Consider the following 17,077-nt stretch of genomic DNA (forward strand, 5'->3'; position numbering starts at 1 on the left):
AAAATCAGAAAGAAAAAGAGAAGGATGGGGGAAAGGGGCAAAATCCTCCCTTGAATCTTAACTTAAAGATTTAAAATTGGGTTAAGTAGTTTGGTTATAAGACCATTCAGACTCATATAAAAGGCCATGCAATTCTGCTACCTGTTGGAAAGATTTCACTTTACATTTTATGGGTTATCTGGTAATGAATATTTCTCTTACATATATGCTAGGTATACCCGTCTGAAATATTTCATGATCACAACAGAATGTGTCCTGATACATGACACTAAGAAATCATGTGTTTAAATGTGTTGTTTGGTGTTAATCTCTCACCTCTTACTGAAAAGAAGCTACATAGAGAGCTTTGCTTATGAGTGGTTAATAATTTGTCAGAATACTGACCACAAAAATTAAATTGTAGCTTACTTAGGTTGGGAGACTGAAACTTTATATTTTGTTCTTTGCTTCTGTTGAGTATACTTTTCAGACATATCAAGCTTTTGGCCAAAATGTGTATCTTGGCTACGATATTATTCAGACTTATTTCTTAGGTTTTTGGAAATACTGTTATTCCCTTATGTGAAAAAACAAGACAAAACAAAACACACTAAAAAGCCAAACTGAGAGCAAACAGCACTCCACCAGGACAATTAGAGGCATTACTCTGGTATTTAGTAATTAGAGCAATGATCGGGGTATTTGGGCAGGCACTCCCGTGAGTGGCAACGCACATTTGAAGTAAAGGCTGCAAAATACCACATCTTTCCAGGAAATTAAGCAATTTTTCCCTGCCTCTGAGATACTAGATTTGCTGCTTGTTTGTTTTTGGTGGTTGTCAGTTCCTGGGCTGTAAGTTGTAGTCCTTCAGCACATGCATTTCTCCTGTTTTATTTGATCATAAATTCCACCAAAGTCGTGTATTGATTACAATCATCCTTTTTCCACACCTGGAGTATGTCTGGAGATACTGTATAATTCTGTGAAAATGGGCACAACAAGAAGAGTTTGCTGGAAATTGGATGTTCTTTGTCCATTTTGGGTCCTTCTTGCACATAGGTGTTGGATTAGGCTTCTTACAGGAGACCTTTATGTAACTTGTACGCATGACCTTTTGTACTGCGTCTGATCCCAGTGGGATTTATGCCAAGCTACTGGAATCAGTGCTGTTCTGCAAAGATGCAGCAGTGAAACCTCTGAGGGAGATTTTATGGAAAAACAACAACAACAACAAGAAAAACAAAAACCACCTGTAGGTGACTGAAGAATTTAAGCAGTTCTAGGATCAGTTACCCACTAAGTAGGAAGTTTTCATATCTCAACTATAGAGTAGCTAAAATCCACTGAAATTCACTCTTAGGAGCATGAATTCCTCCCTCATATGCAGCCTCAGCTAAACGTGTCAGAAACATGGTTTTCTCTTATATCCCATATCTCCTTGAGCCCACTAACGTTCTGGGCGGTTTTCTTCAACTTCTCAACGTCTTTTCTCCTTCCCCCTAGGCCGTTTATAATCTCCCTAAGTGAGGGAAAATGGAGCTGCCTTTGGATTTCTGCTAAGTCAGGGCCTGGAAGCAGTTCCTCAGGCCTGGTTTCAGCTCGGCCTGAGGAACACCAAGCTCCTCTCCTTTTCTTACTTGGCTCTACCACAGATGGGACTTGCTTTGTTACTTGGGGTCCAGCCTCACTTAAGGATACGGATTTATGATGTAAATCTGTTGATCATTAATTGTATGGTTTGAGATTTTTTTTTAGGGCAATATCCCAACTGGCTGACAAGAGTTGCTAATGTAGGAGAAAAGCTGAATATCATTTTGGACTAAGAACTGCCTAGGTTGGTTGAGAAGAGAGTGTTTTTTGGTTTTTCTTTCAAATATCCTCAAATTCCTGTTTCCTAGGCATCTCTTTTGGGACTGTATCGTCAGCGTGCCTCACGTGTGAGTCCCATGCATTGTTTGCAGTGCCATAGCAACCTGGGCTTGCTGTGGGCCACAGCAGAGCCAGGCTGCCTTGATGAAGACCAGGAGTTCAGAGCCAGGCCCAGCAACTCTCTAATTTCTATTTCTGCCCTGCAGGGAAGGATTTCACCTTTGCAAATGAAGTTGTCAGCTTGCAGGGGTGGATGCCGGCCCTTTTGTGTGTAGCTCCAGCATGCAGTCGAAGAGGCTTACCACTGGTATGTAGCGCTTTCTAAACAGGGTAATGAACTGACTCCGTGTCAGACACAAGTCTGACTCCTGGCGTGGTCGTCTCAAGTTCAGAGACAGTGATAAAAAGGAGAAGGATTTGGAACTGTTAGGTTTAAACTTGTTTAGCAAAATTAATTAATCTGAAGAGAGAGCTGTACTGTCTTAAGTGGTATCACAGAAGATGGAGACTTTTCCTGGAATGAGTGAGATTTGGCTATTTGCGAACACCCCAAACTCATTTGTTTTTAAATTTTAATCTTATGATTCACAATACTTGCTGTTCAAGGCTCCCAGAGCCTCATGCAAATCTGTATTTTCATTAAAACCAGCAAGCTTCTAGTCATCAATTTTGCAGAGGAAAGTTGACAAGAAGTTAGCTGATATGTATCAGAAAAAAAATCTAGTTAAATGATACTTTCATTATATTTAAATCATTCTTGTGATATTTGACTTTTTTATGTATGGACTAACATTTCTGCATTTTCTTAGAGTTTATATTATTTCTTCAGCTATATTGTTTTATTGCAGAGTATCCAAGAAGGTTGTTATGCCTCACTACTTCTTGTTTCTGTTCAGTGCTCATAGTTGAACAAACTTGATTGTATTGCTTGTACAATGTGTAACAATTCATTTTTCTATTTCAGAGCCTCCATGTATAACAGAAGACGTGTTTGTAAGTATGCTTTATAAGGCTTGATCAGTCATTTCATCATGCAACAGTAGAGCAAAACCAGTAACAAAAAAGTTACTGGAAACTGGTTTTTGTTTTCTTATTTCTTCCCTCTTTTAAGTATGGAGTGACAAAATAATGTCTTTCAATTTTCTTAGACAAAGGAAAATACTTAGTTTGAAAAACAGTTAGAAAAAGAAAAAGAAAAAAGAAAAAGGAGAAACGAAACTGTGGAGAATAAATACAAAAATGAAAAGAAAGGCAAAATAGGTTGAAGGAAGGAAACAATCAACATGTTTGGTTCAATATGACAGATTTAACAATCTTGTCCTCAAAATATCTAAGAAACAGTTGTATTCCTTTGCAGAAATAAGTTTTAAATTCCTTTCAATGTTAAAAGACTGATAGAATTTGTACAGGCTGTATTTTACACAAAAATTGCATGAAGGCAAAACTGTCATCTATTTCATTAAAATCATATTTTTTGACCAATTTTTAGCAAATTGACTTCCAACTGCAATTGGAAAGCAGCTTTTTCTAGGTATAATTTTGACTGTATAGGAGGAAAGCTAGCATGGGAAGAAATTAAAAGTCTTCCTGGCACAAAAAAAAATCTAAGTTATAATATTGTATATGCAGCTCTATAACCTATAATGTGCAAATACGAAAGTGCAACTATGCTTTCAAATGAAAATAAGACTGACCACAAAAAACAAACAAACAAAAAGAACCTGAGGAAAGCATGTTGTGTATATCAATAGATGCAGTAAGTAGCAAAGCTTGCATTAATAAGATCATAAACATTTTATTGATTAGTGATCCAGTGTGTTTATATTTCTTGCTGTTATATGGGACTACAGAGAATTATATTCCTTACAAATTAAAAACACATGTTACCTGCGTATTCTTCAGCAGCTTATACTTCAGCCAGTAATAAATGAATTGTTTTGAATAAGTCCTTTGAAACAGTGAAATGTGAATGGTGTATTATATATATTGCAATCTTCAGATTCCTCTTTATCAGTTTGAAATCTAATTGTGCATTACCCAAACCAAATGTGAGGCAAACAGCAGTTTGTTTCAAATTATTTTCATTGTTAATTGTGTTAATACTTGCTGAATTGAGATTTATGGATCTTATTGACTGCCTAGTGACATTAGTGGGAGAATTTTCTGTTGACTTCAAAATGTTTTAGTTCAGACAATTTGGTAAATATGATCAGTACCCTAACGTCTCCAGGTCCATGGTACTACAACTGCACTGGATTATGGGCCTGTGGTCCAAATAATCAAAAAGCATGATCTCTGTAAAGCAGAAAGCCTTGCTTTCAGTGTTGTCAGCTTTTTCCAGGAATGAGCATGAGCTAACTTGCCTTTCCTGTATCAGTCAAAGCAGTCACCACAAGTGTTCATGAATAGATGTTGGCAGGCGAAGAGTGGACAAACGCCACCGGTGTGGTTGTGGCTTGTTATGCAGCACATAGGGACCTTCCTGAGTTCATATTAAGAGTAGATTAGTAGAGATTTCTTCCTTACTGAGGATAAGCTATCCTTAATTAGTTCAGACTCTGTGGAATTTGGATCAAGATGTTGCCTGTCTACAAATGATACCACTGGCACTGTGTGTAACCTCTCTTTAACACTCTACCTCACTAATATATTTGAATGTTATGAACTTGTGAAAAAGATTTTGGTCATAAAATCTTTGCTGATACTGGTAAACAGATTTGACTTGGGTGCATTCTCCTTGTGTTGCAAGGCAGAAATAATATTCAAGGAATTGTTAAAACTTTTCAGAAGTCTTCATGATACTGAAGGCAGATTTCTGAAGACAAATATAATAGTGTTCTTCTACCTTTTGTTGAATTTAAACCAGGGGTGGTGGTATTGGTAAGGCTGGGATTCATATTTATTGATTCAACAACAGTAAAACAGATGACAACTGTATTTTCCTGGCAGTTTATGAGTCTCGTTTGCAGTATTTAAATAACAGGGGTCAGACAGGTACCAAAACCTGTAGATGCAGACTTGACTTCTGATGAAGTCAACTGGAAGCTTCCCAGTTTTGTCAGATTCCAGGTGTGGCATATACTGCTTGCTTTGTGAGCCAAATCATAGATCAGAAAATTTACTGTTGTTTCCTAAACATTCCCTAAACCATCTCCAAGCAGCACTGTGGGAGTAAAAGCAGGCTCTGCTGAACGTTTATACTCTTCTCATTCCTCAGTGGGAAAGAGAAAGGTATAATGTGGGGAATTTCTAGACTATTAGATTATGCATTTTTTCAAAAGTAAACATGCAGGTGTCCAGCATTCAGAATCTGCTGGGTTTATGAAGGCTTTATCTGTAAATTTCTTGGCAAAGGATTTAACTTTATGTGTGTTTTTTAAATCGTTAAGTACCTCAGTGGTGTGCAATGGCCAGAATATAAAGATGATGCAATGACTATATTCTCAAAAGTGAGAAATAACATTTTACAAAAGTTTGCATGTAATATCTCATGGAAAAAAACATTGTTCAAGGCAACAGTGCATTCAAAACTTGTTAGTATAGATTACTATAAACCTTGTTTTCTGGTTTTGTGTCTGTCTGTAGGAAGACTGCTTAGCCACAGATGATATGCTTGTGGACTACTTCAATGAATTTTTGAGTCTTCCAGTAAGTACCTTACAGAAATCCTTTTCAAAATACAAGAAACACCTTACTAAGATTAGTAATAAGGTAATCCATCTTAGAACATTTTGCATTTTTGCCACAAGGAAGCTAAATGGCTTTTACAATTTGTCATGTTTTAACGGTAGTAACTCTTACTATTTAATGTAATTATCAGTGTCAAGAAAATAGCACTTCTGGGGACGGATTTTTCTCCTCCAAATTTACTTATCTAACTTACAGTGCACCAAAATATTATGAACAGTAAATGAAAAAGACACATAAATGCTTACTTAAAAAAATATAAGGAGTCCACTTTTATTCCAGTATTATGGAATAAATACATGCTGATAAAACCAATGTTTGTCATTTACGTTCTTCTGGCAATGCACTCAGATCCAGTGCCCTATATATAACCATTTGCCCTATACTTTGTTCCTTTTCCCCACCAACTACCCTGCCTCCCCACAATCTCATACGAGTTACGTATACTGTCCTACTCCCTCAATGTGGCAACTTCACCTGACTTCATCTTAATACTCCTTACTTAGTAGGTCCCCATTTTCTCCATTGGCACACATCACATAGGTAGTCCCCTGCCTGCTGGCACAGACCTTTCTACAGTATCACTCGAAGTTCCCATGGGACCTCCCAACCAATCTATCCCAGAGTTGCCCCACATTAATCCACTGCAGCCAAACATGTTGCATATACTCATTTCTGCAACTTGCTTGGTAGGAATCACTACTAGCAATAGGAAGGGGCAGAGTATTTCTTGGATGCTCCTTGGCCAGTATTGGAATAAAGTCAGTTAGGATTCAGGCTTACCAAGTTGATCTACACTTTCACGTACTTTCTAAACCATATCCATATCATACATTTGTCTAAAATACACATAATGGGAGTTGTACATGGGATGCCTATATCAATTTTTGATATGAAAATAGAATCTGGAAGCTTAAAACTACCATATCAGAGTGTGGGTATTGTGCACAGAAGTGGTACTAACTTCTAACAGTATCTCAGACTTTATACACTTTCACCTCATTGCAAGATTCCTAAGAAAAATTTTTACAAAGCTATGGAGACACAGCCAGAAGAAAATGTATGTTGAGAGTGTTGGGTTTCTCTCTCTTTTTCTGCAGCTGCTTCAGGATAATTGCCTAAATCCAAGCCTAACTACCTAGCCTTTAAAGCGAGGCCTCCATCTATATGCCAGATTTTTCTTAGCACAGAAATACCATCCTCCACGCCTTCCCTGCTTATTTGGAAACTATGCTTCAGGTTTTCCCAAAATCACAGAGGATGGAGTGGGAAAAAAACTTCAGCCTGCTTAGTATCTGGGTCTCCTTGGATATGCACAGATTTCAGGACATCTTTTAGAGGCCAAAATTCTCTTTGGCCTCACAGGGCTCCTCAACCCAGAGTCCTGGCTCAGTTCAGCAGCTCTGAAATGCAGCAATTGTCCAGGCACTTCTGACTGCTCTTGAAGCCCACAGCAAAGAGTTCACAGACAGTCCTGAGTAAACACTGTATTATGCTGGTAATCTTGGTAGGTTTCTAAAACCACACATGGTCTCTCTTTATTTATTTATGAACTTTCATGAAAACAGAAGATGTATTAGCTGTGTTTATTTGTCGTGTTCTCATAATTGGTTTTATTTTCTCTTTGATCTTTTCTTGGGGATTTACCCTCTGCAGGATTAAGTTCTATTAATGCCTTGGGTTCTGCGGTTTGAATATTTTATATTCCCAACTTCCCTCTCCTTCTCAGAACACTTCTACTAAAACAGCGCCTTGAAAATTCCATTGCTTTATTCTTGTTGTGCTTATATGCTGTTGCCTAGAAACTGTATTACCCAGGTGTGTTAGTAGTTAGGCAACAAGTTAAACTGAAAATATTGTGTGACTTGATACAAGAAATCAGTGGTTATACGTGCTTATTTTAAGAGCCTGTCTCTGTATTGATTTATAATGCACCTCTGGTGTATGGAAAATTATATCACTGGGAACTTGCTATAGCAGCACATTTTTTTTCCTTTGATTTACAAAATATCCTTTAAGCAATAATATAGACATAATAATCATCAGAAAATCTGACATGAATATCTATGTACTCCAAAGAACTACGTATTGTAATGGAAGACAGTTTGTAAGGAAAATACTTTTGAAAGATAAAATAATAGAAAAAATCCCATGAGGGCACTTACTGCCAGTAGTACAGTGATTTCACAGCAGCAGAAATCAATCACATGGCAGACAAACAAGTTACACTTTCCATAGTAAATAATTAAAAATGAAAAATTTAAGAGAAACATTGGTATGGATGCATTTCCATTTTGAGCTGGTCAGGAATCCCTAGCACTGGAATCTTTATTCAATTAAAACATCCAAGATTATGCTTACCCAGGAATGAAAACTCAGAAGTCTGAAATCTCCATCCAGCTTTGTGTTGTAGGCCTCAGTAAGAAAGTGCAGTCATGTCAACTTGTTTCTCGTTCTCCTACCTGCTATTCGTTCCACACCCAAGTCCATACTGGGGCCTTGCCTCTCGTCTTCCAGTTACCAGTTCCAACTACCAGCTCCTGATGAAGACGTGCTCTGTTCAGCCTGCTTGAAGAATTCCACTATAGGCAACTGAGCTACCTGTACCTCATTTGGATTGTATTTGGGAGATGGTACCCTTGGTGGCAAGTCCCTGGCTGTGGGTTTCCTTTGCATTGGAAAGCTATGAAGTGACCACAGTTTTGTCAACTTCAGATTTGAAGACCTACTTCTTTTAGAACTCATTCCCACTATAAAAGCTCTCCACTCATAAAAAAAGAAAAAGAGCCTTACAGAGATGTATTAATAGGGCCACAAGGATAGAAGACACAATATACTGCAGGTAGACTGCTTGATATCATTGATATCAATGCAGGCCTATTAGTTTCTGCTTGTCTTTTCCAGGTGTATGGAAGGAGGCTGCAGGAGCCATTACAACCCCTTTTTTTAAAAAAAAAAAAACGAAAACAAAAACAACAGCACACATTTGTATCAGTGAGGCCTTACATACGTATTATGTTGAGTTTTATCTAGTCCAAAAACTTGCACTGATAAACAAGGAGGCAAAAAAAGCTCTCCTGACTTCTCTTCTTATTGGTAGTAGGTTTACCTAAAATGCTCCTCTCTTTGTTAGACTGTGGTGTGTGACTGTGACTTGCATCTTACTCATCAATGGAAGGGGAATCCTGGACTCACTGAAGTCAATGGGAGATTTGGCATTGACCATGTGCAGCCTGAATTTTCCAGGCACTTCCTAGAGCTGCTCAAATTCTTTTCTGGTCTGGATTCTCACTGACTTTTATTTATGATATACACATACCCTTCTTAAAGAAGTTTTGGCAAAGTTCCTGGATGTGGTCTCTATTCATTCCCACCCTTTCAGGGCCTTAACCTAAGAGGCAGCCAAGCTGTGGTCATTCTGTTTCTCTTGGGATCAAACTATATTACTCGGGGTGGGATGTGGTGAGCATATTTACGCATTTGTTAACTGTATCTGAAGTTAAGTATATCTGAAAACTGTTAAGGCAGAGAACAGTAAGATTTATATGTCTGATATCCTGGCAACATGGTGATGGATGCTGTTTTGGTTTCTGTTTTGGGAGGACTGAGGGAAATTTGCCTTCCCCCTTCCCTTCAGTTAAGTGTATAACTTCAGATTTCAGAATTATGTATTTTATTTATTCTTAAGCTGAAACCTTAATCAATGTGTATTTGACAGCCACAAAATTTCTTTGCTGTCAAAAATGTACAAGCAATTGTTTATTTATTCAATAGTATTGCTGTACCACAGTGTGAAAACATCTTTTTGTTGTTTGCTTGGAGATTTTTTCTGAAGCTAACTACGATGAGTTATATTGGTCATACTGGAGCCAAGGGGGGAATGGCCTGTAGATTATAGAGTTAGTAAGCTTATTTGTTAGTATTCTCAAATCCTTGTTGATCCTTTCTATTGTGCTAAACTGATAATATATGAATCCCAAATTTCAAGACTCCTGCCAAAATGGATTTTTTTTTTTTAATTTTATTTTTTAACATCTTGAAGTATAATTTGGCTCTGGAGTTTTTCCTCTTTATCTTCAAAGGATCAAAAACTGGCCCAAACTAGAAAAAGAATGTAGGGAAGAATGCATTGATACTTTTAGTCTTTGGTTATTGTATTTTACTTGTCCATAAAAAGCTAAAGCACTTGCCAAATTTGGGGTAAGAAAGGCATTTCTTAGTATATTAGATTGGCATGGATAATTTTTTCCCCTTCTTTTATAGTGTAGGCTATCATCTACTCCTTAACACAACATAGTCATCTTCACTGAAGAAATTCCTTGTTATTGCAATGACCCAGCATATTGGTGGTGCCATAAACCTCTCCCATCATTGTCCTGTGAAACATTATAGGATTTTATGGCGCTTGGCTTCTGTGGGAAAAGCTTTAGTTTTGCTACAGGGTATTGAGCCTTTTTTTTTTTTTTTTTTTTTTTGTGTGTTTGTAATGTGTGGGAATGGTTGGATTATGTGTTTTGTTCCAAAGTTTTTGTTTTTCATATGCTGAGACAACTGAGGGACTGTTTGCCCTGTCCTGTAACTTGGAAAATGCTTCCTACAAAGAAATCAGCTTTTTTTTTGTGTGTGTGTGTGTATGTTCCTATTTGATTTTATCATAACATTATCATTTTTATTTTTGTGGTGAGGATGATTTAAGAAGGTCATGACCTCTTCTTTCATTATGCCTATAAAAGCATTCTGATTTATCATTCTAGTTTTCTTAAGCAAGGTAGTGAAATACACTTCCCCAGGAAGGCTTAAACTGTTCTAATTTGTTTTTATATGATGCTTTGATGAGATATTCTATCTGGTAGAATTTGGGACTTGCACTTCATGCTGGAAAGGGCTTTGGGGAGGTCTGTAGTCTGGCCTCCTGTTCAAAGCAGGGTCAGTGCTTTAATGTTGAGACCAGGTTGCTTGCAAATCTCCAACAACATATTCCATAGTCTCTTTGGGCAGTTTGTCCTAATTCCAATTATCCTACTATATATTTTTTTCTTATATCCAGCTGGAGCCTCTTCTATTTCAGTGTATGAACATCATCTCTTGTCCTTTCACCATGTACCTCTCTGAAAAGCCTGTCTTCTCAGTAATCTCCTTGTAAGTACTGTCAGGCCACTGCTAGGTCTCACACCAGAGCTCTTCAAACTAAACAAGCTCTGTTTCCTCAGCTTTTCCTCACAGGGCAAGTGCTTCAGCCTTTGAAAATCTCAGAAGTCTTCTGCTGGGCCTACTAAATCTTATGCACATTCTTCTTGTACTGGAGACCCAAAACTGGATATAGTACTTCAGATGCTATCTTGCTGGTGATAATTATACCTGGGGATAAGTAAACTACACCTTGGTCCATACCTCAAAACTTTGGACCAGAACCACCTGTTTCAGTGAAGTAGAGGTTGGACTAGGTGATCTTGGAGGTCTCTTCCAACCTAGATGATTCTGTGATTCTGTATGTACTGTGTGAAGTCTTAATCCTCTTACCCATGTATGTCCTTTTGTTCCATTAGTGTATGTCTTATAAATGATTCATAGCTGGACATCCAAAATAGCAATACACTTTACAATTTAAAACTTGCCATTGGCATCTGTTTCACTATATTAAAGTTGCCATATGTTTTCCGTTCAGTGAACGAGAATGTGCATTGAAAAATCTAGAGTAAGTTAAACAGGATTTAGTAAAAGCAGGTATGTGTGACAAACTTTGTCCTCTTTGCTTAGTTTTCAACTTGAATGACATGGTACTAAAATAATCTGGTCGTATCTAGTCATGCAACCCTAGATTACGGAATTTGCATTTTGTTTGCTTTTTTTCTGCAAGCAAGTGCATTTCCAATTCGGAGAGACTGAAGCACCTTGTTTCTTAGTGTATTTTCTTCTGTTTCCATTTTAAAAACACACAAAAAATAAGAAAGAATACATTTGGAGATTATTAAGGTTGCACAGTTAGTCTCTTAAAAGTTAGTAGCTGCCCAAATTAGGTTTGAAACTAAGTGAAACGTATGCACAACAAATGGGGAGCAGGTCGGAATGCAGTAGAGAGAACGCATAAAACAACACATAAAAGCCTCTTTTAAATGCTGTTTGGTACATCTGGAGAAAAAGCACTAAAACCTGCAGAGTACCCTGGAGAAAATTAATGCCGAAAGAGGCACGAGGTGTCAGAGAACAAAAAACAAGCCTTGATTTTCAACTGAAGTTAGGTAACTCAACAGACTACTGCAATTCAATGCATGGCTCTGACCAGTGACAGTCTGATGTCATAGGCCCTAATCATATACTTCAAGCTCTCACGTGCTACGTGCTTTGCCAGGCTGAGCCTCCACAGCGAGACATTATGGGACAAGCAGGGAATGTTGTAACCACATGTTGCAGCCACATGGGTTGATTTGGGGCATTCCTCTATAAGACATTTATCAACAAAGGTGCTTCAAACAGAAGCAACAAAATAGCTGACACTGACATGGTTGCTTTGGACTTACATAGGTGTAAAGAAGAATAAAAATGGTTTATAATATACTTCTATATTATATGTAGCATGTATTCAACATATGTAGTACGTGTATGAATTATGTCTATGTGTGTATATATATATGCTTCTATATGCATACTGTGATACATGAAGAAGTTCAAGGAAATGAAAAATACAGTGCTTGAAAAAATATAATAATCTCATTAAGTGCAGGGGAACGACAACTGTACAAACACCAGGTGGGATCCTAGTTGGAACAACGCCAAAAAAAAGTCTTGGCACTGGATCTGGATATGGCCAGGATTTTTCCCTCCTGCTTTCTTCAGTTCTTAAATACGACATGTCCGCTAGTCCTCCAGCTCAATATGGAGATACTCATGCTCTGGTTGTGTATAGCCTCAGTTTCATAAATGGCTTGGTTATCTCCCAAGATTTCTGTAAAATCCATCAATATTTTCCCCCCCTCACTTGAAAGATATGTAGAAGTATGTAGAAGAAAAGGAAATATTTATTATGAGAGCTAAAAGATGAAAGAATTCTGCGATCTGTTTTAAAATGTACAAAGCAGGGATTTTTATTTTTTTTTTTTTTTAAATGTATGTGTGTGTTGACAAAAGTTAAAATTATGTAGTTGAAGATGAAGTTTGGTCTGCCTCATGTATACTACCGTATCTATCTGTTGTAGTGCTGTATATTCACTATAGGCCATAGGTTATGGCAGGTGCTTGACCTACAAGTAATACTATGGGGAAAAGCCTTTCTTATATTTGGGAATCTTCAGATTCATCCTCCTCAAATGCTTTCACATTTAAAAAGTCAGCTTCATTGCTAATCTTTTCAAGTCTTGCCTGTTTGTGGTAGTAAATGGGAAAATAATACTGGAGATCTGATCTGGTATCTAAAGTAGTTTCTTGCAGAACAGTTGTTGAAGTCACTATGAATTATATGTTCTAGGCATTTGTGCAGTGGAACTATAATTTGCATCTGAAAAAGAATGGTCTGTGATCTAGAGTGAATTAGAATCAAGAGAAAGAAGCCTCATAATACCAGCTTGTATTCTGTAGGATGCAACTATACCATAAAAAGTAACTTTCTTAAATGAGATATTTCCCTTATTACAGTGCTAAAAACTTTCCAAACTTCTTTTTGTAGACTTTTGCCCAGCCAGTTAAATTTAACCCTGACTTTGGGGTTTTTGAAGTAGTTAATGATGCCCCACAACGCCTGGAAAACCAGCTGAAAAAAGTTCTACATGATCAGAAACCTCCAAACCCCATTTATGATGTTATAAGGAAAGCAAAGAATGATGGGCAGCTTTCCAAAAAGATCAGCGCTTCTCCAGTCTTCAATATTGATCCAAATTACAACACTATGGTAAGCATCTTATAGCCACTGAGTTTATATTTAGATCTTACTGTAGAGATACTGGCAGTAGTTATTGTTGTGTTTGGCTTGGTAGCTTGGGAAAAATGTTAATTTATGTTAGGAAAACATAATGATGGGCCAAATTATGCCCTGCAATGCACATGTGTCTACCAGACAACTGAATGGAATTACACATGTACATCCTGTAGCACAGAATTTTGAAGATTCTGTAGGGCAGGATTCAGTTGTGTGGTCTGAATACTTTTTAATATTAAAAGAAAAAATATTATGACAACAGTTACTTTACTAGTGATCCCTGGAATGTGCAAATTGACTGAAACTAATGCATCTCAGTCTTTCCTTATTAATTAATTTCCTTATGTGGCTATGAGCTCATCTGTGGTCTGGCAACACATAAGTCTCTCCCCCATCAATTCCCAAAGGGTTTACATGGTTAGCATCAATTGAAATGGCCAGAAAAAATAACCTTTGGCAACAAGAATAGTAAATTAATGGAAAAATAGGTTGGATTTTAGAGAAAAAAAAAGTTTCAGATTTGTTCAGACATCATCAATTTTGGTATTGTTACGTGTTCACTTTCAGGACTTTATTCAGCACCAGATTAGGCATGTTAAAATCAAGTACCGAAGTACCATTTGCATCTGTGAGAATATAAGACATTACTTGTGGGAGTTTACCTTTAAGCAATATCTTTAGAGGACAAAAATATATTTCACTGGGATACTTGGTTTATTCCTTTCTTGCTTATTTTGCATTGGTGTGACTGATGTGACTTCAGTTCATTTCATTCAAGGCCAGTTTAAGGTCTTGCTACATTTTTAGAGGCGGCTGCTCTAAATTATGTCATAGCTGGAAAGCTGAGAGAAAATCAGGGAGTTAAAACAGACTGCTGCTTTGCTCAGTATAAGTTTAATGATTTTCAGAAAAGAAAACACAATGTTGGGAGAGGTCAAAAGGCAACGACGTTTAACAAAGTGATAGCAATGTGAGATTGCAACTATCTGCAATATAAACTGGGAAAAGGCTAAAACGGGACAAAGCTCACAGACATGCCCACCATGTTAAATGATTATTTTCATGAATATTTTGCTTGGGACAAAAGCTCAAAAGCAGAAGAACAATTCTCGATTTCTTATTCGGGGTCAGGATTCAACTGGGGAAATGTTTTGTGCCTGTGCAAGAGTGGCTAACATTGTTCTCTTGGATAACCTCACATTATTGTGACAGTGGATGACTTTTTTGACAAATTCAAAGCCATCACCTTGTCTTCACTATTACTTACATCTCTCATGGATTGGAGCAACAGGGCTCCTATATTATTTAAGGATATTTTTCCTTCTCCATGGAGTTTTCCAAAGATGGGAAGCATTATGGCTTTTTCAGGAACAACATGACTCAGTGGGTATCTAAGCCCTACACAGCCACTTGCTCACTTTCCCCCAGTAGAACTGGGGAGAGAATTTGAAAGGTAAGAAAAAACTCATGGATCAAGATGAAGGCATCTTAATACATAAAAATAAATAAATAAATAAATAACCTGCAAGTGCAAGGAAAGCAAAATGAGGAATTCATTTACTACTTTCCTTTGGTAGGCAGATGTTCAGCTATTTCTAGGAAAGCCAGGCTCACCACGTGTAATGGTTACTTGGGAAGACAAATGCCATCACTCTGAACATCACTCCCCTCAGCTTTTATTGCTGAGCAGGGCAGCATATGTTGTGGAATATCCCTTTGGTCCGCTGGGGTCAGCTGTCCTGGCTGTGTCCCCTCTGATCTTCTGGTTCACCCCCAGCCTCCTTGCTGGTAGGCTGTGAAAAGAGGAGGCCTTGGGGCTCAGTAAGTCCTGTTCAGCAATAGCTAAAACAGTATGTTATCAACACTGTTTTGGTTGCAGGTTCGAAACACAGCACCATATGTGCTACTAGGAAGAAAATTATCCCAACCTGAGCCAGAGAATTTAGACCCTCATCCACTTCAACTTGGCATTTTAAGGTTGAGCTGGAACTAAGTGGCCTGCAAAAAAGTCTGCCAAAAATCAGGACTGCAACTATGTAAGGTGAAAGATGTCAACTTCATTCATTGTACCACACAGTGGCAGAACCAGAAGTCATCCCAGACCCACTGCATCAAGTAGTTCAGTTCAAATCAAATAGAATTTGATCTTTCAAGCATAGAGCAATGCTGCCCCTGTTGCTTTGACTGCTTCTATTTTTGCTTCTCTCATTGATTGATAGTTGAGCAGCCATCACTCACTTGCACATTATTGGTGAAAATGAGTTGTGACCTTTCAGGCTACAGCCTGACTTCAAATGTATAGTCTGAGAAATGTACTGGCAGCGTTTTTCTCTCTATTTTAATTCTCTCACACTGCCACAAATTTATGGATAAGCGAAAGATCCTTCTGCATGTGTGCATGCACGCTTGCTAGTTATTGATTTGGCGGTAACTTCTTATCAATAGTCAAAATCAACTCGGTGTGAAATATATTGAGAAAAAAACCTGCGGAGTTGGGTAGACCCAGTCACCACTATGGAAAGAAACTGGCTGGCATCCCACATACCTTACTTCAGAGAAACCCCAGTTCAGCAAAGCACTTAAGTATGTGTTTAACTTTAATCAAGTGAAGTTAAACACATGCTTAAACTTAAACACGTGCTAAAAGCTTTACTGGATTGGGTCCCAACATGGCCTAAGGCTGACTGGGTAAGGAAGCTAACCAAGGTAACAAAACCCACCAGATTGAATGTTGCATCTGTCTTTGGGGAAGGAGAAAGAGTAGAGATTCTTTCCTTCTGATAGTATATATAATTTTGTGTACCAACCATGTACAGACGTGAACATGTTATGAATCATTCAGATAAAAAACTGGGCTGTGAGTCAGTAAATACATAAATATTAAATGCAGACTGACTGGCCAAAATAAAGAGACAATCTTCTGTATTTCCAAAAGGCTTGTTAGTTACCAAAAGGAGGTATATACTGTATGGTTGGGAGTAATTAGTCTCCATCTCCACAAATTACATTGTGTGAGCCACTGCCAACATAAGCTTTCCATATTTTGAAATATTTTCTTCTCTCTAAATGAAACCACCCACTTTCTGAGTAATTTAGATTTTTTTTAATCCCCTACAGATATGTATGAAGGAGAAATAAACCTGGTCCCTAATGAAATATTAGCTCATGGAAAGAAAATTTAAAATGTAATTTACATGAACTGGTTATTTGATATAGCAAGTAGCAAAAACATTGATACTTCCATCCTTGAGCCAAATTCACCTGTTTCTCTGGACAAGAGGAGTTATTGCGTTTTTACTAATCATCAATTTCACCTTCACTAAAAGGAAAAGTGCATCTCAGACAAATAAAACCAGTCATCCCCTAAGAGTGTAAAAAACACGCTTTCTTTTTTTTTAAAGAAAAGTAAAAAAGGTGTGTTGTGTCATTTGAATAGTTATGGTTCATGGTGGCCCACACTCAGAGAACTTGCTCTCTTTATAAGACCCTCAGGCAAGTTTTTCAGTTAGCTGTTTCTGTGTAGCTCACCGCTTAACACCTCCTTTTCACCCTCCAAATCACTCTTTGGCGGCACCTAGCTTTCTGCTTTGACTAGGCACTGAGATTTAAATGACCACCTGAGCGGAAATATAT

The 17,077-nt window shown here is 37.7% G+C and overlaps 1 protein-coding gene across 3 annotated transcripts in view; it reads left to right on the plus strand.

Moving 5' to 3' along the window:
• The first annotated feature begins 1,486 nt into the window (after positions 1-1,486).
• Positions 1,487-17,077, plus strand: part of RGS22 (regulator of G protein signaling 22) — a 72,927-nt gene continuing 57,336 nt past the window's right edge. For 2 of the 3 annotated variants that reach the window (XR_011807401.1, XM_072034439.1), the window contains exons 1-4: positions 1,946-2,155; positions 2,813-2,841; positions 5,434-5,496; positions 13,196-13,417. Coding sequence is in view for 2 of the 3 variants with exons in the window: in XM_072034439.1 (XP_071890540.1) it covers positions 2,131-2,155; positions 2,813-2,841; positions 5,434-5,496; positions 13,196-13,417 (339 nt within the window). In the remaining variant the exon portion in view is untranslated. Of the gene's footprint in view, positions 1,917-1,945; positions 2,156-2,812; positions 2,842-5,433; positions 5,497-13,195; positions 13,418-17,077 lie in introns of those variants that run through there. The other variant, XM_072034440.1, reaches the window with a different exon arrangement.

This window comes from Anas platyrhynchos, chromosome 2 (assembly GCF_047663525.1).
Source record: "Anas platyrhynchos isolate ZD024472 breed Pekin duck chromosome 2, IASCAAS_PekinDuck_T2T, whole genome shotgun sequence".
In the NCBI taxonomy this organism is placed as follows: Eukaryota; Metazoa; Chordata; class Aves; order Anseriformes; family Anatidae; genus Anas; species Anas platyrhynchos.